The sequence below is a fragment of the Rousettus aegyptiacus genome, unplaced genomic scaffold (assembly GCF_014176215.1).
Source record: "Rousettus aegyptiacus isolate mRouAeg1 unplaced genomic scaffold, mRouAeg1.p scaffold_m13_p_10, whole genome shotgun sequence".
Lineage (NCBI taxonomy): Eukaryota > Metazoa > Chordata > Mammalia > Chiroptera > Pteropodidae > Rousettus > Rousettus aegyptiacus.
The window spans coordinates 64,630,051-64,654,312 of record NW_023416285.1 but is presented as its reverse complement, the minus strand read 5'-3'; the positions used below and the strand labels follow the sequence as shown (position 1 = coordinate 64,654,312).

Here is a 24,262-nt window from a genome sequence, read left to right as displayed (position 1 = left end):
TAGTACTACTGAACAACAGTTAAATCAAAACAAATATTTACAGTGAAAATCTAGCATGCAGCTAAAGGTTATAATTGTGAAGCAGAATACCATAAAAGCTGAAACAGTGTGTGTACATAATGTTATATAAAACTAGTGTAGCACTCATGCAATTGTGGGTCCAACTGTACATACTACTATTTAATATTATTCTTTTATAACCAAAGGTTGACATAAAATGCTGCCAAAGTTTCATACAGTTGACCTGAGTCTACTAATATAAAGAAGCAATCGGAAGTTCTGTATAAGTAATACTGAAAACATACCATGGAGAAAGTTGTGGTTATTCTTGATTTAAAATTATTCAATTATAAAACTAGTTTTTATAATAAGAAAATCACAGCTTACTATTATTTAAGGTTTGAACACTTCTTGATTTTAGGCCTAAATTACATTTTTATATTTTAAATGAAATTTAGTCATTAAAGAGTCTTAATAAAGCATTTGATGACTAATATATAGGTAAGGTGACCCTCTTGTGAGGGCAGGGAAATACCTACCTTAGAAACTAAATGTGTCACTTAAGTTTTAATTTAATCATTAGGTTTTGGAGTATGTATTTTAACCCAGATATATAAAAAGTCACATAAAACATATAATAGGGTTTGCAATGTACATTATTTGATAAAAGAATGTTTCTACAAAGGAATGGTGGATTGATTGCAAAAAGTCAGTAATGTATACACAAAGATCATAAGTTATGTAAAATCTGTATGTTAGATATTCTGCCAATAACACTTTTTCTTGGATAGTTTTAAAAGTACCTATGGTTCATGTCTCACAAACTTTAAATCAGAAAACAGAAACTGAAAAACAATCGTGTTAAATATTTCCTTTAGACTAATGTTCACATAGCATAGGCATCTTTGACATTTCTAACATGGGCACTTAAAATTCATGATTCAAGAAAGGATAAGCCAGAGAGTATGTTATACTGGGGACTACTAATGAAAACCCAAACATAGACATCTCACCGTTCAAGGCATAGCTGGCTTAGGGTAATGCCACATATTAAGCATTCACAGTTCTTTTCTATATATATATTAGAAATAGAAGAGTGAACATTTCAAGAGAATCTTTAAGCAACTGACACACCTCTCAAAAAAATTAGAAAAGCTTGTAAAAACCCTGTACTTAATACTATCAATCATGAAAACATTCTGTTAAAATAGTCTTAAGGGAATAATTAAAAACTATAATTTACAGAAGACTAAAAACAAGAAAAAAATATGTCTGCATAGGTACAATTCTTCCTATAAAGCTAATCGTATGGTGCTCTAATTTATAAAATTTTAGATATGGAACACTTGTGTTGCATAGTCTACAGAGTCATATTTTTCTGCTCTTTCTGAATACTGAGGCAAATTTAGCATTCTCCATAGAATAATTTTCCACACTGAAACCACAGAGGAATACTAGATAGAGTTTTTGAACAGTATTACCTTTTAATTGCACTACTTTAAGGTGGTAGTCCACACCCTAAACACAAGGTAAATAAAGTGAGAGAAGTGTTTGAATTCTTTGTATTTTGAGCTCTTCGGAGGAAATGTTTTATAAATTCAAGTTGTTAAATGTTTGGGGTCAGGAAGCAATGGAAACAAATAATTCTCATACAAAAAAAAAAATCCTAGTTTTTAAGATAGCTCCTAATGTCCAATATAGGATATAAAATACTAGCATTCAACTGCTCAAATTTATATAGAATTACAGTACTTTGGAAAGTACAAAGAAATACTTTTAAAAAATACAGTTATATAAATTAATGAAACTGTTATTTAAAAGATTTAATACAAGGAAAAAAGGTAATGTATAGTGGTACCAATTCTTAATACAAATTAAGCATAGTTTATATCATTTCAAAAGTTATTCACATTATTGCTCGATACCACAGCTGTATGGAACAAGTTCTTGACACACATTGAAACTTGTATAATTTCAGGTTCATAAAAACAAAAATTTACACATAGGCCATTCAGAAATTTAGAAAGTTTTAAAATTCATGGAGATATGTACAACCAAAAGAAGAAGAAAAAATATGTATGTTTGCATATACTTAAACAAGCTGTTCTGATTTTAAACTTATGTCATACTCTCAATTAAAAAAGTACACCTAACTAACTGAAAGCAAACTAATAGATAAAAACAGTACTAAATAAGTCTGCCCTTTCTTAGTAACAATCTGATCCAAATATCAATGGAGTATTAAACATCAGCTTACTTTCAATTCTAGAACTTTTGCTTTCTTTCAAAAACTTTTAGCAACATATATCCGTCCTACAACTGTGTTAGATTGGGAGAAATATTTTCCTTAGAAATTTTTAAAGGATTATTTCCATACTTTGTATATAAGATTTGATAAACAATAAAAAATAACCCAAGTAAGGCCATTATCATCATCTTGATCAAAAATATACACCAATTGTAATGCTACTATATTTTATCATCCTGAGCTCTAGTAACCATTAGATGCATGCATACCATTCACTGATTTGTCTATTCTAAAAAAAAATAATTTAATCTTGCCTTGCTACCTTTGAAGACAGAAACACTTTCAAAACTTTATAGGTCTTCATAATGTTACAGATATTTCTGCTGTAAACAGAGTGTTAGAAATTGAATGAGAAAGAATATGTTAAATTCCAAAAAGCTAGTAAAGAAAACTTACTATTTTAAAATAACTGTTAAATTTAAAAAGGAAGAAAAATAATACAAAGAGTGTGCTTGCTAGAATAGATAAATACAGCCTTACAAAGGTGTTTCTCTATATTAAGGAATTAATAAATAAAGAAGTGTGCGTACTTTGGTGATAAAATAAAAAAGGCTAGCCAATTTTTATGCTAAGTTCAAATGTATTTTTTTGATAATACAAAAAAGTAATACTTGAAAATCAGAATACATAACAGAAAAGAGCACAATAACTTAAGTATTTAAACATTTGTATGAAATAACTGTTGCAGAGTTTGACAAAAATGCACACTTAGAACATGCGGTTATTTAAAAAAACAAAAACAAAAACAGGAAAAATAAAAACACCACACAATTCTGTAGAACCAATGTTATGTCACCACCAGAAGAGCACCAAGCAAGGCACCATTGGAAAGACAACATACTTGGAAAGTCTCTATAAATAAGTAAATGCTAATCCGGTCGAAAAATCGGTGTCTTTGGTAAAAATTCTATGAGGATGACCTGCAGAAGGAGAAAAAAACATTTTATAAAGATTTAAACAGATGTTTATCTTAACAAAACTTCAGTTATATTCCATTGCTAAAATAATTTTGATACTGTCTCTGATACACAGAAAGAATGCATGCATGAATGAATAGGAAAACGGAACTAACATTTACCAAGAAGTAACTACATACGGAGTGTTTCATACTATATGGATCTAACTAATACCGACAACTTCTGTGAGGTAAGTATTATCATCCTCATTTTACACATAAGAAAACTGATAATCCAAGGATTTTGGAGTCGCTATTTGAACAAAGAACTATCTTAACTCCAAAGCTTTACCCTTTCAACTGCATTATGTGGCTGCAGCTGATCCAATTATTTATTTTTTCAAGCTTCCTCCCTGTTTTCTAACTCAATTCCATGGGTCTTTAAGTTCTAGAATTGCTCTCATTTTACTGTACCAGGATCTCTAGATAAAGGGTATTGGTCATTTATTTCTTAATTTTTTAAAAGTTCTTTTCTTCTTAGGTTAGCAAAATTAAAGGTTAAAATTTATTCCAAAGAACCTTTTATCAAAAACTAAAGGAAAACCAACAAAGATAAAATATAGTAACAGAAAGACACAAGTTGACCAAAGCTAATTTTTATTCCAAACTTAAACTGTCTTAAATCACAATCAATTCTTTCCCTTATTCCAATTCTTTATAGAACAGATGCTAACCAAAAAAATTATTGGATTTGAATAGTTTCCAAGTTTGGTGAACTCTTCATTCTTTTTCAGAAACTGTCTGGATATGATCTCCAGGTTTGAATACTATTCTTTTAAATCATTTAGACCAGACATCTTCATTTTCACTCTTCATTTTTCTTGGCTTTTGATCTGCTTCAATAAACAAGGTAGCTGACCTAAAAATAGTCCTCTCCTAGTTTAGTTATACTGCACCAAGTTTTAGGTGCCACCTTTGCCACTCTCCTGACCTGTTATTTGCCTACAAAATATTCACTAGCTTTCTGTCTAGCTTCTTTATTTGAGCTAAAAACTGTTTCTCCACCCCCTCACCTATAAAATACAGAGATTGGATAAGTTGACAAGATTCTTTGCAGCTCTAAAAATTGATGATCAAATGTTTAAATTACTGAGTCAACATTCAATAAACACTTCTATATTTCAAACATGTCCTTAAGCAGTCTTTAGTTTCAGCTCTAGAGTGTAGAAATTACATTTTACGGCGTATACCGCATAATGCAAAATAAAGGCTACCTTTGCTCATATTTGTATTATTATTTGTTTTTAAAGAATATATCCCATGAACTCTTTTCCTTCAGAAGCCACACACAGAAACTGGCCATCTGTCTCATTTCCTCTAAATGATACTGCTCTACTACATTTGAATAAAAGAAAAGTTGGCATCAAGCTGGTATTTTTCTAGAGTGTCTCCAATATTCAAAATGTAATCAAGGAGAATTATTTTCCCTTAACAAATGAAATATCTGTATGTTAAAGAAAAAGTTTAGGTCAAAGAGAAATACATGGTAAAAATTCCCCAATTCATTAGGTAAAGAAGCATTCACTATATGATTCGCTATCTTAACTTTTTGAAAGTATTCTTTAGGAAGTTTTTAAAATTATATTATTTTCCCATTCAACTATCATAAAAATACATACTAAGAAATTTTAGAAAAAATACTTCTAGCAATTAAAAAATATTTTTACTACTCTTCTAAATATCTTCTATGATTGAATGAAAAATATAATGGCTTCAGTAGTAGTGCTTATCTAAAATTTCGTGATAAATGAAAGGAAACCTTTTTACAAACAAAGCATACAGTTCACAAGGTTTTCAAAGATTAGTAAGTTATTTTTAGTTAAAAAAACAATATCATAAGATAAAGATAAATATAATGAGCATTTTTATGAATAAATGACATTCATATAGTTCTATCTGAAAATAATAGTATTGGGAATAACATTTGTTTTCCTTTCCAATGTAAATTTAGAAATGTGCAAAAATAAATAAAACCTGTTTTAAGCTTCGTATTTGGGTTTCTAAATATAGCAAATATTTTTTCCACAAAATTCTTTAAGCCTCCTACATACCCATCACTCATGCCAAAATACATAAACTCTTATCACCTATGAGGAAAATAAGAGACTATCTTTTCATAGGTCAATCTCAAAACAAGTTATCTGAATGTATTTTCTAATTAGTATTTAAAAAAATATCTTCTCATCATAAATTAACATGTTGAATATAACAGAGAATGATAAATTTTACATTATTTGGGGTTCACTGAATAGACCTATTCTATGAGAAAAAAAGACATTTTTAAGATGACTTTTATATTCAAAGCTAGAAATGGGACTTGACTGTATGATAATGAAAGAGAAAATAGTACAGAGAAAAATGATTTTATGACAATTCCTAATCATTTAAGCACTATTTTAATCAATCTTTTACACACGCACACAGTCTATGATGACTAAATTGTTTCAAAGAATAGAATTTGTCAGAAATAGTGTGCATGGTACTTCACAAAGACTATGACTAACTTTCAACAAGTAATTCTTCCTTAGATCTTTTTCTTTTAACATACCCTTTCCTTATTGAAAATAAAACACTCAAGCTCAAGAGAGAATAAAAATTCATAATTTTCTATAGTATTCTGAATTTTCAAAAGGAGAAAAATTATTGAAGTAAATTAAGGAGTCAGTAAATTAAATACCATACTAAATAAGTTCTAAAATTCATTGTATACATGGGCCAACTTAGATACCTTTTAAAGAATAAACACACAGGATATGCAACATCTCATCTCCTGCTTATTTTTAAGATAATGTTTACAAAACAATATTCTAATAACACTTTTGATTAAAAATTCTTTAAGGACCACTGAGGTATGGGTAGCTAAAATTTATAAAGGCTAAAGGTTTCTTAAGCTCCAATGGCTTGGCTGAAAGGTTTTCTTCCATACTTGGAAGCTTGATTAGCATTATATAAAAAAGCCATATCTGACTTGCTGCGTAACCAAAGTTGTGGTTATTCTTTATACAGCATCTAAAATTTCACACTCCATCAACACATGTTCAGGCTATTTTATCTTGGCAATTAATTTATTATTTTTCAGAACACAGTGAAGCCTTGTTTTCAAGTCATTCATAACTTTATAAATCAGTCTTGCACATGAAACCATGCATCTGTGAACCGTAGAAAATCCTTGCACTCAGGAGATTAAGCTCCTGACACCTTTGCTGATTAATAATCATGGAAAGAATAAGATCAGAAGCAAAATAAATGATCATTTAATAGAGAAACTCACAAAACAGCCCTTTAACTTACATATTCCATCATGTTATTCGTTTCACATTTCCTTTTGCTCAGTCTCCAGTGCAAGCACAGCTAGACACGTAGGAGAGTAAAAGAAGAAAAATGAGCTCTATTTTACTGCAGCACACAGACTAACCCATTGGTCCACCTTTCATATTTTTAGTTCAACAAAAGCATCTGTTTCCATACTGTGCAATTCAGACCTCAACAGTACGAAGCTGCTCCCTGTGGTACTCACCTTGTGGTATAACCTATTGTTTTCCCATTCTAATAACTTCTCAATCGATCTCCGTGTCTGGAAGACAAATGAGAAAAAAGTTTATTCTTGACTGGTTTTAGAAAAACTTTGTTTTGCAGCTGCTTTTTGTATGAAAAGGAGAGAGGTATAAGACAGTGACAGAGTGCAGAGTGGTCTATAACACTATCAACAGTCTAGCACTAAACAGTAACCCAAAAAGAAATAGCCCTTTATTTTAATAATGATATGGTTTTGTTTTTTGCACTGTATTTTTTTAACTTTCAAACTTATTAGCCTCTGATTTAAAACTATCAACGTCTAAAAAGGTAATGCTATCTACCAAATGATAGAAATTTAAATTCCCATCTCTTTCAAAAATATTTTTGTAACACTTTAGTATGTCAGTATTAAATGCTAAACCAGAGGCAAAACTGCATTTAAACCAACAGAAATAATAGTAAAATCAAGCTTCAATACTGCTAATAAAGGAATCAACTGAGAAATGTATGTTTAAGGTCACTAGATTTTTGCAACATGAACTATGCGGCATAAAATGTTTCCTGCTTGGGAGGGAAAAATAAAGAGGAGGATAATTCATGATGCCAGGTGTTAGGATGAGACTGACACAGTTGCAGGTGCAAAAAGGAGAGTATTGCCACAAGAATCAACTGCAACTTGGTACAGCTGCAGCTTCCTTGCAAGGGAAGGAAAACAGCATCTAGCACTATTAATATGGCACAACTAAATAAGAATGAATATGAAAATCTGCATGTCAAGCAAGGAAGAGCTAGGTGAAAAATTGTTAGGATCAAACTTGTTTTGAATAGTTTGATGTTACATAATAAAATAGTATCTACTATAATATAATTACCTTTCAGCATGTTGAACATGCTAAAGACACACCACAATCAATGCAGATGCCAATTATAATTCATAACTACCCATGAATTGCCACTACTGCTTTATATTTTCCAAGTACATGTCATAAAAATCAAAACCAACTAACTCTCTGGATAATAACATGCCAATAACTAATTTACTATATTATTTTTTAAACAGATTTTTGGGCAAGAATTTTAAAGAAAAAAGTGCCCTTGTTAACAATGATCAGCAGACCTCACTTGTTTCTTTGTAAAGATAGCCTTTTAGAGGCAGCTCTCTTTTTAAATGAAAATAGGGCAGCAGTTATGGTCACACTTTTTGTTAATTTAGTTGCCAGTCAGCCCCAAATCAAAAGAAAATAAGGCTGCAGAGTGTAATTAACATTCAGTTCAGTCGTTTTGTCCCTTGTCTAGCCCCCAAGCTTTGTTAAAATTGCCATCTGAATGCTGAAGGCTGTAGAGAAATCGATTTGATTCTAATCGCACCATGAAAAGAACATGATCTAACTGCTTTCAGCCCTCCGTAAATCTGTACTAGGTCTTTAGCACAATGCAACTTCCAATTTAAAAAGCACTGAATGTCTCGTCAATGACTTTGTGAAGAAAAAAGAACAAGGAGCAGACATAAAAATTCCAATAGTTGTTTAAGCATTAAAGTTCATTTGCATCACAGCGAACCTGAAAAGGGCTGACCTCTCAAACCGCCTCTCAGGTCTATGAAGTTGTAGCCTTGACAAGCTCACATTGACAGAGCTCATTGACTCTGAAAGGCTACTCTATCAATGGTGAAAAATGGCAATAGGTTCTACTCTGAGCAGGCATCTGCCTGCCCACCCGCTGCTAAACCAATGGCAAAACCGATTCAAAACCTGAATCTACCTTGTAATCTTCCTTTCTAGGACCTTTTAATAATAGATTAAGATTACTATACAATTTGAGGTTTTATTTTTACTGACGGTTTATAAGTTGGGGGATGACGGTGAAAGAACTAAGGTGAGTAGAACAAGCTTTCCAAGTCTGTTGTTTTATATTAAAGTATAAAAACTAAAAGCTTAATATTACATTTCACATATATTCATTACTCAAAGAAACAAGTGTAGTTACCACCATCATCATTTCATCACAAATTTAAACCCATGCAATTATTATAACGAGAATGGATTTCATGAATGGATCTCGTGGTGTATATGCCACAAACACACAACTTAAAAACTTAAAATATTTACTTTAAAAATAAAGTAAATATTCAAATATATTTGAATAAAAGATAATTATAAAGTATGAACCTTAAACTCCAAAATATTTATGTAGAAATTCCGAACTTACTCATGGCCTCTAATTAGGAGTTTAATGATAGGTTTGGTATAATTGTATCTTACAATATTTAAGAATTCTAAGCCAAACAAACCCTGGTATGCCATATTCTGAATAAGCATCAAAATATAAAATATTTCTACACACTTGATAGTCTGGAATAAAAGCTGTAAATTAGCACAATCTAATCTTGCTATAAGACCTCTTTCCTGCTTGACAGGTGAAAAAAAAGCACTTGCACGTGCAGCTTAATTAATCATTGCACTTGACATCTCAATGATTTACAGTGAGGAGCAGGTGAGAACATACAAAACCAGAAAGAAACCCTTGATCTGAGTGGAACATTTCTAGCACACTAAGGTGACAAGTATATAGATTCTAGCGGTCATTAAAAAAAAAGAAAGAGAGAAAAAGAAAGAAAGAGATTGCGCCACAAATTATTTGTTAGTAACAACAAAAGCTCAAATTAAATGGAAAAAAAGCTTCAGCTACTAATACTCTGCAATTATTCTTAGTTAACAAAATCAAAATATATTTTCAAGATTAAATACAATACCAATTTGGCAGATACTGAAAAAAATATGACACTTCAGCACTTATAAAAGCTATTTAAAAGCCTTTAAACATAAGAAAGCACTTTATATTGGCAGTATTCTAAAAATAAAAGTTAAGAGTTTATATTCGCAAGTTTGTTAAGATAACTACTTCTAATGAAATATAAGATTCAACACTGCCAAACTCAATAATTACTACTGGGCAAGCAAACCTAAACCTATAGCTTTTTTAAAGTTTATATTGACCACCAGATTTACCATAAATTAAAGCAAACTAATATTCATCACAAAAAAATAACATGTACATAGAAAATATGAATTATCAAAAAAAAAAAAAAATCACTTTCAGTATTCCAGACCAGTGGATTTCTAAAAATAAGTCATCTTAATTTTCTTAAAAGAATTTGGTCCTTGTGAAAAGCACCAGATTGATAGTCATGGGAACTAAAAATCTTCTATTTAACTGAAAGAACAGGGGAAAGGGCAGTGCAGGCTTCAGTGCAAGCTTCCCTACAGTGGGCCTTAATCCTTTTCAGTGCTCACACCCTAGGGGTGAGAAAGCACAGGTTAGTGGTTCTTATGAATCCTCACTCCTTCTGCATAACATGATCAACAAGAAATCTAATTTTATCATGGATTCTTATCCTTAATCAAAAGGACCAAGACCACCAACTTATATCATGCAAGAAAAACAAGTTTTTATGACATGTCACTAACTTGGTCTAGAAGAGGACAGCGACCACTCACCATCCTGATCACAAAACTCATTTTAATTTTTTCCCACATATTTCCTCATTTCAACAGTTTGCTAATTATATTTTTCTCACTGGACTAGTTTTAACATAGCCATTATACAATGGTAAAGTAAAAAATAACAGATCAAAACATCATTTCAATTACTAAATAGACTTTTTAAATGGAATTAACTTGAAATAACTAGTAGTAACAGAAAAGACAGTAATTTTGGTATCAATTTCTATTGCCTTTGGTTCCTTTTAAATTTTTGGTAATACTGGAAATAACTCAAAACAGGAAAAATGCAAGAGAAGTAAAATGGCCTGGATAATTAATAAAATAGCTAATAATAATTAATCAATAATTAACATTAGGTAAGGCATACCCCTTATCAACTTCCAAAGAAGCATCTGAAGTAAGCTTAACATTAGTAAAATACATCCAAAAAAACCAAGAAATAGTTGTTACTGTAACTTAAAATAAGGGTTTTCCAAAAATGCAAATTTGACTTACTATGAAGAAGCATTTTTGTAATTGTTTATAAATCTTGTAACTTTCTAAGAAATAAGTTATTATTCCCTATAAACGAATTATGTGCCATGAGATACAAGTAAGTCTTTCTGGGAAATGAAGAATTTCAGAAAATATTGAATGTATTACTCCCTTATTTTGTTACTGCTCTTATGTACAGTATAGTCATTACCAATGAGTCAGTTATTCACAATCGTTTGAAAAAGTGGTTTTTCAAAGAAGTGGTTTTCTAAAGTTGCTAATAAAATAAATGGAAATCTCATGGATTTCAAAGTACTTAACGCCAAAGAAAAAATGTTAAATGCAGAAGCTATAAAAAATTCCTCTGAAATTTTCCCAGATATAGCATTCTTAAAAGACACTAAAATATATTAACAAAATGTATAAACAGAATATCTAAATAATAACTATAAAAGTTAAGCTATTTAAACTTACACCTAAAATTTATTTGAATAGGTTTTATTCATAACATCACAATGTCAAAGTGCAATTTCAAATGTTCTATTTATTATTTGAAACGTTTTAAGTTTAAACTCCAAAATTTATAATACAATCAGCTTTAACAAGAATAATGCTGTGAATGTATTTATAATCTTTTTAACTGTTTAGTATTTTTTAAATAAAAACTATACTTATCTTTTGACATCTGTGCAAATATAAATTACTAAAATAAACAAAAATGTTCCTGTCATTAGAAGAAATTCATGTAAAATTTTAAATAATTTTAACAAGAGAAAATTACTTGATTCACCTCTGTTCTAGACTCTTATGTTGCTGCAATTTGCAGAAAATTAAATGGCATATCTCAGTATTATGATACATAAAAAATTCGGATTCATCAAAAAGATAAACTAGAATATGATTAAATTCCCCTAAACAAACTTCCACATACTTAAAAGCTCCTTTTAAAATTGTCCTGTGAAGGATAACTTTAAGCAACATAAACTAAAACATCCACCATTAATAAACTAAAACATCCACCAAAGTTATCATCAGAACCTTTAAATACTGTTTGTTAAAAGTAATAGTTTTAGATGAAGATAAGCTAAAAACTGCAAACATTTTGTGTTATCAAAAAATTCTCTTAGTACAGAGCCATGATTTACTTATGGGTACTAATCTTAAATAAAGTGTGCTTAAGTACAATTTCATAAAGAGTTTACGACCTACAGTAGTGGTTCTTAACTTTGTTACTCTGAGTACTTTATGAATGATGAGAAAGGCACATATGCACAAATATATAAAATGTTGTACACAATTTTAAGGGGCTTATCTACTAATCTGATAAAATTTCAGAAAATACTGGTAACATCTCAAAAAACAAACTGAGTTCAACTGACAACAAAAAATCAGAAAAACTGTTCATAAGACAAATGAATTTCACTCAGCTAATAAAATCGAAAGTATTACTATCAAGGATTTTTTTTAAAACTACATAATTAAACAAAGAATAATCATCACTGGTTAGGACAGGGAAGGGCAGGGGGAAATTACCTACTGATTGATTATAATGGACAACTGGAGAAACAAAAATGGATAAGGAATAGCTAGCTATCTGTTGGATTCTCACTTTTGGTCTGACCCAGGTGTCTTCACTTGGTTACTTTATTTAATCTTCGCAATAAACCTATAAGGCAGCTGGTATTACTTTCATTCTATATATGAAAACTACAGCTTAAAGTGGTTAAGAAACTTAAAGTTACACTAGGAAATGGTGGAGCTAGTATTTGAAACTAAGATTGTACAGCTTTCAACATAATGTTCATTTCATTAAACTACAGAGCTATGAATTTGTAAAAAATCTGTAACTTGTTGAATGACATGTCTATGACATGCAAGCTATCTTAAGCCACCATGCTGTAGGACCTGAGCAACCAAATTTACTCTAATATTTGAGAAACAAAATTTACTCTAAAATTAAATTTTTCCAGCTCTAATATTCTGTGGTTCTGAGGCCTGGAAATATCCATTCTACCTTATTCTACAGTTTCAATAAGATTTATCCAAAATGTATTTTGTTTATACCTTGCCTTGTTCAATAACACATGACTTGAGATGTATTACTATTTTATAGATAAAGCACACGGGCTTCCATAAGTTAAATGGTTTGCCCAAAGTCACACAACCAGTTTGGGTTATGATAGGATTCAAGCTCAGATCTCCAAACTTTAAATGCAATGCTCTTTCCACTTCGATCAGCAAGTAAACTTTACTTGCATCTTAATTGACATCAATTTATAAATCCTTCCATCAAGGCACAAACATAAAATGAATACAATGTCTTTATAAAAGCTAACAATTTCAAATGTGAAATTTCAAACATTAAAAAACAAAATAAAAACAATCACATCATTCTTTCCCTCCAAAGATACAAAAAAACGGCATAATTCTTTACATAAAGTAAGGTAACTAGAGACTTCCATTTCTGGGTAGGATGTAGTAGCTAGTGTCAAGCCAACATTCTGATCACCACAAACAAATGGATAAATTGAAGAAAAAAAATTTACATTATTTTAAAAACATCACTAAACTCTGGAAGCAACAAGGACTAGATGAAATAAAATCCAGATAAGAGCCCGTCCTAAATTATTTGATTATTATTGGCCACTTTCTTTCTTTGCTGATTCTAAAAGTGGGCTGAGGATCAGACTGCACAACCAGTGGGACTCTACTGCGGAAAAGGAAAATCAATAGAATTTCTGCAGGTTGTGCAGGCTGGTTCAGTGGACTGGAAATTAGTTGTGCCCTAAAAGGCAAAGCCAGTTTTCCCTAGAGACATTACTGAGTTCTAGGACAACACAGAAGGGTGGGGACCAAGCCAGAAAAGCAGAGAAAAATTATTCAGTCTACCAGTGCTTAGGAGACAAAATTCTGCTAGGAGGAGGAGGATCTGAAGAAAACACAAAACTGGTCTCCCCTTCAAGGAATTTGAACCTGCATGAGATGGAAGATTAAAAAGCCAAACTCGAAATATGTTAAGGGTACAAATTTTAAGGTAGAGAAGATAAAAGACCAGAGGTAGACTGAATCTTAGTAAACCTGCATCCCAGCTCACCCCAGCTCAATCTCTTGTTACACCAAAGTAACCATTTCCCTCACACGACCTGCCTATTCGATAGGACCCAAGATTGTGGTATATTTCATCTGGAGCTTCTATCTCATGTTGTGTGTGATATCTAGTACAAAATAAAAAAAATTTAGGGGACAGGAAAATGTGACCAAGTGAAAAGGAAACAAACAAAAAAAAACACACAGAAACAGAACCACAGATATGTACATGTTAACTGAAAGGACATTAACTATGATTAATATGTTCAATAAAATAGAGGGAAAAGATGGGGAAAAAATCAGTGAAAAGAATTTCAGAAGAGAAACAGACTATAAAAATATCAAGTGGATATTCTAGAAACGAAAAATGTAATATCTGAAATTAATAACTCATTGGATGGGTTAACAGGAGACTGGAGACAAAAAAATAGGCAAATCTTTCTTACAAACCACAGGAATACTATGTTCCAAATATTCAGAGAGAACTGAATTTCAGCTAGCTCTTTGCAAAACAAGATTTCAAAAGAGTCTAACGCAGTGCTACTGCGCATACTTAAGGCTCAAAGTTTACACTTTGAGTATCATTTTATGATGAGAATTTAGTAACATTTTTTATTCCTATTAAAACCATACTGTCAGTGTCATTCACACTAATTACTAATTTATTTAGTTTATAAACGAATCAGTTTTCTAAGTTTCAAGCCTAAAGTATTCTTTAAAACAAAATAGCAAGAAATATATTTCTCTGGGTATAAAAAAACTTTTACATGAGATCCCTTTTACAGAGCACTTGAAATGAGATTTCAAGGAGGTTAACCCTAATTCTTTACCCTGCATTTGATAATATGAGAGATGCTCAGGAAGGGGCAAGAAACCACAAACTGAACACTCAAGGTTAGATATAGAAAATCCAACTCTACCTTCACTGAGAGTCTCAGTCCCCCCTACACTGTATTAACTCATAATATGGTATTCTCAGTCTCTTGTAAAAGGAAATACACAAGTTTCAAGGAATCATGTTTTGAATAGTAAGGTCCGTATCTTCTGAAATGTTATGAACTTACTATTCAAATACTGCAAAAGCCAAAGAATACACTTATTCAACAAGTATTTATTGAATGCAAAGCAGATGTGAGGCACTGTGAGAGGCACTGGGGATACAGTACTTAGCAAAACAGATAGATACAGAGAGATAATACTAAAATAATAATAATAATAGTAACTGCGATTAACTAAGAACCTACTATAGGAAAAATACTGTACTAAGTACTCTACACAGACTTGCTCTAATTCTTAAAACAACACTGCAAGGAAGAGATTAACTCCATCTTAGGTAAAAAGTGAGGTTTGGAGAGTGAATTCGTCAGTCACTGAAAGTGCTACTTTCCAAATCAGTTCTTTGCATCAAAGTGCAGCTACCACATACTGCAGCCTATTTCTTATACCTAAGTGAATGAGTCCCTGATATAGGACCAGATACAAATAAGAGTATAAAGGGAATGGAAATATATAGTATTTATAGCAAATCCATATAGAGAACACTCTATATGGAAAGCCGCACAATTCTGGTCATCATATATAAGATTAAAGCACTAAAAAAGGAGGTAAAACTAATAAGATTTAGAAGCTGATACATAAAAAATCTAAAATTTAGAGTTCTTCAGTCAGAAGAAATAACGACTGAGAGCACACATAAACAAAGTCTATAAAGTCACTAATGTTGGAATATGATATATATATGCAAAATCTCAGAAGACTGAAAACTAATAGTCACTACAGGATAGAAAACAACCCAAAACAAAATACTACAATACAACATACAGTAAAATTATAAAATTTGTTTCCTCAAAAAGTGAGCCAGGCTGAAAGCACATACAAATAAGTCATAGAGAGTTTACTTACTTGGACATCAATTTTCTAAACTAGAATACTATAATTAAGGTATAATCAAGACACAAAGTATGAACAAAAAATAAGCTTTTTGCAAAGTTAAATGTCATAAAATCTATTCAATGAATCTGAAGCATTTTATTCACTTGTAAGCTCCTCAGACTTTTACAATAACTTACTAAAAGACCATAGTTTATTTTAATTAGTTTCAAGTATACAGTACATTGGTTAGACATCTATATAGTTCATAAAATGATACCAATTGCTCCCTCCCTCCCCTGACCCTCTACCTAGCAAACATATTAATAGTAATTGCTCCCCATCCAGTGACCATCCATCAGCTACTGATTTGTACTTCTTTAACCGTTCACCCTATTTTCACAATCCCCCAACCGCCGCCCCCGTCCATCACCAAATTCTCCACTATATTTGTGAGCCTGTTTTTAATTCGTTTGTTCTTTTTATTCCTTAGATTCCATATATAAGAGAAATCATATACTGTTTATCTTTCTCTGTCTGAGTTAAATACCGACTAGGTCCGTCAGAGCAATATGTTTTTTCATCCCCTTCCTTTTAGTCTGTATCTTTTAATCTGAAGTGAATCTCTTGTAAGCAGCATGTAAAGTTCTTGTTTTTATCCCTTCATCCACTCCATCTTTTAGTTGGACCACTTAATTCTTTTCCATTTGAGGTACTTGTCAATAGGAAGGTAGTTACCTTTCTTTCTTCATGTTTTCAATACATTTCTTCTTAAAGAAGTCCCTCCAACATTTCCTGTAATACTGGCTTGGTAGTGATAAATTCCTTTAGCATATTTGTCTGGGAAGCTCTTTACCTGTCCTTCAACTCTAAATGACAGCTTTGAAGTATTCTTGGTTGTAGATCCTGGGTCTTCATTACATTGAATATTTTGTGCCACGCCCTTCTGTCCTGCATAGTTTCTTTTGAGAAATCAGCTGCCAGTCTTATGGGTGCTCCCTTGTAGGTAACTAACTGCTTTTCTCTTGCTGCTTTTAAGATTCTCTCTTTATATTTAAACTTTAGCATTTTAATTATGATGTGTGTTGGTGTGGGCCTCTTTGGGTTCCCGGTTTTGGGGACTCTCTCAGCTTCCTGGGGTTTTATGTCTATTTCCTTCACCAGGTTAGGGAAGTTTTGCATCATTATTTCTTCAAATAGTTCTTCAACATCTTGTTTCTCTTCAGGTAACCCTATGACATGGATATTTTTACCTGTAAGAGTATTCCATAAGCTCCTTAAATTATTATAGTTTTGGTATCTTTTTTCTTGTCAATCTAATTGAGTGTCTTTCTCATCCTCTGGATAGATCGTTTGTTCCTCTTCTTTATTCACTTTGTTTATTCCTTTGTTTGTTCCCCTTAATATACGTCTCATCCCAGATAATGTGTTCATTTTAGACTGGTTCCCTTTTATAATTTCCATTTCCAATTTTATGTTTTTTATCTCTTTGTTGAAGTTCTCTACACTTTCCAAAAGTTTATTGAGCATCTTTATAACCAGTGTTTTGAACTATGCAAAGATTACTTGACTCCATTATATCTGGATCTCTGTTCTGTTCTCTCCTAGAGCTTCTACTTCTCTGTCTTTCCATTTTAGCTGCCTTTCTGTGTCTGTTTCTATGTACTAAGCAAAATTCCTAAGTCTCTCGATCTTATTAGTGTGGATTTGTGAAGTAGGTGTCCAGTGGCACAGTACTGAGAGGGGTTCAGCTGCAGGCCAAATTTAGCCCAAATTTAGCCCAAGGCTCTGCCTCTCTGGGGCAACCTGTTAAGATTCAGTTAGCAATCCACAGATGCTGTGCTTATAGTTTCCTCAAAAGGCCACACCAGAGACCAAGGCCAGCTGCTTCCAGTATGAGTCTAGGTGCTTCTCAGCAAGGAACACCTGACTCACTGAGGATATACCTGGTTATGGCTTGAGTGGGGCCACAAGTGGAATCCTCTGGGCAGAGCGACTTGTTATCCAGTTTGATGAAGTCTGGGCTATGGCAGCTCTGAGTCCACGCACTGGGAGGGGGGAAACGTATTCTAACACTGTCTCTCTATAAGTCCCTGGTGCCCCCTTCATGCAGCTGAATAGGCACTGGTGCTCAGCGTGAGCAGGTCTGTTACCACAAATATCCGGTCCCAGATGTGGCCCCTTAATGAAGGGTCTGCTGCTGCAGCCTCCATCTCACTCAGCCACTTAAGACCAGGCAGCCCGGCGTCCTCGCCCTGTCCTACCTTCTGCCATTGCACGGTGTTTTCTTGGACTTCTCCCTAGTTGTGTGGCTTGTTCATCTAGACCCCAGGTGAATTTTCCTTGATGCTTGCTCTTTATTTCCATCACAACATTGATTTGGTGGCCAGAGAGATAAACAGAGCCTCTATCATCTGCGCCATTTTTTTTCACTCCTCTAGAGTTTCCTGTTCTATTGTTTTCCAAGCATTTCTCACTATTTCTAATTATCTCATTGCTTTTTATCTTTTAATGTCCACAAGAGGAACCACATAACCTTTAAATGGCATTTAAAAGAGTACCAAGTCCACAGTGTGGCTTCAGAAATATTGAATCAATAAATAACTTCCAGCAAACAGCACACTAGCAGCATAAAGAAATGGCAGCTAAACAAGCATTTCATTAGACAAATATGCTTATCTTCCAAAAGTATCAACTTTATTGATTTCCAAGTTTCCATTAAAACAAATATGTAATAAAATAAAAAATTCAAATGGGTATTTGAGATATAAGACTCCAAATATATTTTGTGATTGTAGGTGGCCACTTCATATTTCTAGACCATAAAGGCACATATTTATTATTTTCAGATATGAAAGCTACTCCATGAAAAATATGACAAGCACTTACAAACTACCTCTGCACTCAACTAGCCAATTCTCCAAATAGACTACATGCTCTTTGAGTAATGCATTAATATACATCTTTCTATCCCTAGCACCTACCATGTTACTTATGTCAAGAATACTTCTAAAAAAAGAGGACATTCAGACTTTAATTTTAAGCAAAGATGAAGTAAAATGTACCAGGTTTACCTCTGAGCTGAAACACACAAAAGAAAAAAAAAGAGAAAGAGAGACAGACAGACAGACAAAAACATATGAAACTGTTTTCAAGACAACATAAAGGGAAATGAAAGACAATGACTTCCTTCTTTCCTTCCTTCCTTCCTTCCTTCCTTCCTTCCTATGTTTTAGTCTGACTTTTACTATTTCCTTTGTTCTTACTTAGGTTTAATACATCTTCTACACAAACTCTTCTGAAAAACTGAACAGGAGCAAATACTTCCCAATTCATTTTATGAAGCTACCATTACCCTGAAACCAAAATCAGGCATTACAAGAAAAGGCTACAGAAAAATGAACAGATGTAAAACTCTAAACAAACTTTTAGTTTATCAAAATTCAACAAAAATATAAAAATAAAAATAGACAAGATCAAGTGGGCTCATCCCTGGAATGCAAGGTTGGTTTAACAACCAAAAATTCAATAATGTAATTCGACATATCTCTAAACTAAAAAGAAAAACCATACAACTAATGCTGCTGAAGCAGAAAAGGCATTTGACAAAATCCAGTATCTTTTACTGATTAAAAAAACAAAAAACTCCACAAATGAGGAGACTAAAACTTCCTCAAGCTGATGAAGAACAAATACAAAATCCCTACAATTAACGATACAGAATGATGAAAGTATGAATGCATCCACAAGATCGGGAGCAAGACAAGGATATCTGTTCTCACTACCTCTAATCAATGCTGTCTGGAGATCCTAGTCAGTGCAAAGAAAGCATCCAGATTAAAACAAAAGAAATAATGTCTTCACTTCAGATGATATGATTGTCTATGAAGAATTTTAATATTCTACAAAAAAAGTTAATGAAACTAACAGGTGGGCTGAGCAAAGCTATATCCTAACAAGTAAAAAATAATTGAAAATTTAAAAGTATATACCATTTAAAATAGCATAAAAAGAACACATGAATAAATCTAACAAAAGACATGTATATGTAAGACATGTATACTAAAAACTACAAACGTTGCTCAAAAAAATTTTTAAAGACAAGAAAATGGAGAGAGACTCTTTCATGGGTCAGAAGATTAAGTATTTTTAAGATGCCAATTTCCCCAAATTAATTCATAGGTCAATGCCATCCAAACTGAAATCTCAACAGGGCATTTTTTTAAAAATAGTAATTGACAAGCTAATTCTAAAATTCATATCGCATACAAATAACCTAGAAAAGCAAATCAACTTTGAAAAATGAGTACAACATTGGAGAACACTACTAAATTTTAAGATAATTATAATGCTATAATATTCAAGATGGTGTGGTACTGGCATCAAGATACACTAATAGATCAATGGAACAAAACAGAGCCAAGAAATAGATGTACACATTTATTGACAACTGATCTCCAACGAAGGTACAAAGGCAATTCAGTGAAGAAACACAGAAAAACATCTTTGTACGTAGGTTTCCTAAGCCTAGAGTTACTAGGTTAACACTAACAGCATAATCCATAAAAGAACAAATGGAAAAGTTGGACTTTATTAAATTTAAAAGCTTCTGCTCTTAAAAAGACTGTTAGGGGATGAAAAGACAAATTACTAATTGGGAGAAATCTCTGCAAAGCATATATTTATCCAGACTATATAAAAAGAATTCTCAAAACTCAGTAAGAAACAACTGCATAAAAAAGCAGGTAAAAGTTAGAAAAGACACTTCGCCAAAGATATATAAATGGTAAATAAGCATGAAAAGATGCTCGACATCATTAATTATTAGGCAAATGCAAACTAAAGCCATAATGATAATATTACACACGTATCAGAATGACTAAAACAAGAAATACTAACCATACTAAATGCTGACAAGGATGTAGAAGGCAGAACAAACTCTATTATACACTGCTGTTGGGAATGTAAAATAGTATCATCTTTTAAAAAAAGTTAAACATGTGTACCATACGATCAAGCCACTGCTTTGTTAGAAATTTTTAATCAAAAGAGAATGTAAGTCTATAACTAGACTTGAACAAGAATATTCATAGCAGCTTTATTTATACAGACCAAAACTGGAAACAACACAAATGTCTATCAACAGTTGAATGTATAAACAAATGTTGTATTGCTATATAACAGAACATATTCATCATTACAAGGAAATAAACTATTGATCTAACAAGATAGATAAACCTCAAAATAATGAGTAAAAGAACACACAAAAAAATACATACTGTATGATTCCATTTATACAAAACTCCAGAAAATGCAAACTAACCTACAGTACCAGAAAGTAGATGTGCAGTTGCCTGGAAGGGGTGAAGGAATTACAAAGGGACACAAGGAAATTTATGGGTGTGATGAACATGTTCACTATGTTGATGTATATATGCATTACATGTGACAAAGCTCATCAAATAATACACTTTAAATATGTGCAATTTACTGGATGTCAATTACATCTCAATAAAGTTGCTAAAATATAAATAAAAATTTTAAAGATGTTATTAGCAAGATATACTTTATTCAAGGACATAAAACTTAACATATAAAAAGGTATTTTTACACCATACCTCTCCATTTGTCTTCTGATTTTTTTTATCAGTGTTTTGTAGTTTTTGCACAGCATACAGATCATGCATGTATTTCGTTAGCTTTATATGTATGTATTCCTTTGTGTTTATTAACAGTATTTTACGTTTTTGATGTCCAATTATTCAAACTCACTTATTAAATCCCAGGAATGTTTCTGTAGATTCCATGGGATTTTCTATGTAAACAACTACGTTGTCTGAGAAGAAAGGCGGTTTTATTTCTTGGTTTCTAATCTGCATACCTTTTATTTTTTTCTTTTTCACTGAATAGAATTTCCAGTAAAATGTTAATAGGAGTGATGAGGGTAAACTCTTTGCTTTAGCCCTGATTTTCTCTATTGTTTTTCTGTTTTATTTCATATGCATTAATAAAGAAATATTTATAAGTCATGTATTTGAGGGATTTTACTATTTTGATAACTGATTTCTTTTATAATCTAGTATTTTATTTTACATATTTAAAATTTTATACATTAAATCTTTTAAAATACAAATAAAACATTATTCCAAGAAATGGTTCATAGGCTTCCCCATCCTACCAAAGGGGTCCATGACAAATAAAAGGTTAAAAATTCCTGCTACAAATTATCTTGCCCCCATCTTACAAAGTACCCTTTTCAGGACCTCAAATACCCTTCATACATGCATGAAGTGTCACTCTCTCCATAATTATATAATAGTTTACATCCAAGACAGGCAAATGCACAGCTTTTTTTTTAAGGCAGTAATTACACTGGTTTACACTCATTAAATAGTACAGTTCATATAAAATTAAATATATCAAATAACCATTCCATCTAGTCATACATACACTTGCACACACTCCCCACAAAGAGAGACCTTAAACTGAATACCAATACACAATGTTAAATAAAATGTACTATTTAAAACTACAGAAGGGAAAAGGCTAAAAGAATAAATCTACCTTATGTCTCAAATTTTAAAAAATTAATGAAAGCATCTGAAAAATGATCTTAAGTTACTAAATATGTGCAAAGAAGTTTACTTTGTTTTCTAAATACTACCCTGTATACACATTGTAATATCTTGTTTACTCACTTAAAAAGGAAAAAACAGAGGACCTCAAAACCTCAACAATGAAAAAACTAGATCTCAAAGAACAGGATAATAATAGAAAACTCCTAGATTAACAAAATTTTATAAATTTGGATTAAAAATCAATAAATTACTAACAAAGTGAGAATAAGCAATCATTTAAACAATGGAAACACCCAAAAAATAAGGAGTGAGGGGATCTAAAGTACAAGAGCTACAAATTCAACTATGGGTCCAGGAACAGATCGTAATTTAAAAATAAAACAAAAATTCTGTGAGCTGAAAATGACCTGATGAGAACTATGAAGGAAAAAAATATTTTTGGAGAAAAGTAAATGTTACAGCTATTACAGTAAATATTAAAAAGTAATTCTATTACAAAGGCATTATCTCCCTCCTATCAATAAAATGTACTAGTCACAAATTATTTCAGTAGAGATATACCTCTTATTTTATATAAAACAGAAATCAAAGGACAAACGGTATTTGCTTTTCTATATTTCCTTTCATTATTTGATGACAAAAAGAAATGTAGCCAGACAAAACCATTCATTCAATTTTAACTTAACAGTATTTCACTTATATATACATAATTACCATAATTTTAAAAACATTAACAAAAATGTAATACATTCATCAATTTATACTAACTTGTCATATCTCTACCAACATCTTGAGAATTTTTTTATTTAAGCAGTCAAAATTACAACTCTTTAGATCATTTTTTCTGATTACAGAATCACTATGTACTCATCACAGGAAACATGTAAAATACAAATAAAGAAAAGAAAAAAGAAAGAAAACAGAATTCCCCACAATCTTACCAATTAGAAATGTGTTCTTTATTTCTTCTATGGGTACTACCTTACATATTAGTAATATTGCTATTAATCAATATTTATTAAAAACTTACTTTGAGCTAATTAAGAGCTTTATAAACACTATTTCATTTTATCCTTATAATCCAATTAAAGTAAGTAAGTGAATATTGCCAGTGTCATTTCACAAATATGTCAAGAGTTTAAAGAGCTTAGGAAACATGCCTAGGGTTATAAAGATAAGTGGTACAATTGACCTAGTATTCTAGATCACTATACTATGTCACCATCAATGTGTATATGTAGAGAATGCTGTATTCTACTCTATTGTAATTTCCTATGATATAAAAATTATAAATATATTTTTAAATAGCTATTTAATATAACCATTCCAGCATGTGGAATACCATAATTTATTTAATCACTCACCTACTGGATCAGATTATTTTTGTATAGTATTCAGATAGCGTGACTCATTCAATACAAAATATAAAAACTAGCTAAATGTAAGACTTGCTTATCTACCTCTAAATTTAAATTAAAATATATAATTCAACTTACTCTTTTACTGAGGCAAATAACTGGCCACATACTGCAACCTAATGTGCAGCAGCAACAAAGGCAGCCACAAAGAAGCCAACGTACATTAACAGGAAGATTCTTCTTAAGACAACTGTTAACTCTGTTGATGCTGGCTTTAAATTCTTCAGGAGCTACCTAAAGAAAAATTTTAAAAATTATAACACTGCAATATTAATGTCAATAAACATGTACCATTAGTATAAACATTTTTCTAATTTGTTAGGAAAAGACTTAAGTTTTGAGGCATATACAAAGTACCTAAATAATTAATAGATACTCACTTTTCCAGTTAATGAAGAAGGAAATTCTGATTCAAATTTGTTGCTCAGTCCAAATCTATTTTAAAAAAAGAGAAATGTATTATATGTCATTATTGGGGAAAAAAATAGACCATTTAACGTAATCGAAGATAACAACTAGAGTGCAACTTCATATATAGAATAACAATGGAAGTC

The 24,262-nt window shown here is 31.6% G+C and overlaps 1 protein-coding gene across 2 annotated transcripts in view; it reads right to left on the bottom strand.

Moving 5' to 3' along the window:
• Nucleotides 1-1,459: 1,459 nt before the first annotated feature.
• The window catches only part of CHIC2 (cysteine rich hydrophobic domain 2), a 38,709-nt gene continuing 15,906 nt past the window's right edge, over nt 1,460-24,262 (bottom strand). Inside the window, exons 2-6 of one of the 2 annotated variants that reach the window (XM_016124284.2) lie at nt 24,089-24,143; nt 23,787-23,942; nt 6,781-6,837; nt 6,555-6,614; nt 1,460-3,228 (exon numbers count right to left, since the gene is read on the bottom strand). In XM_016124284.2, coding sequence (XP_015979770.1) covers nt 3,178-3,228; nt 6,555-6,614; nt 6,781-6,837; nt 23,787-23,942; nt 24,089-24,143 — 379 coding nt within the window. In that variant the 3' untranslated portion in view covers nt 1,460-3,177. The remainder of the gene's footprint in view (nt 3,229-6,554; nt 6,615-6,780; nt 6,838-23,786; nt 23,943-24,088; nt 24,144-24,262) is intronic. The other variant, XM_016124285.2, reaches the window with a different exon arrangement.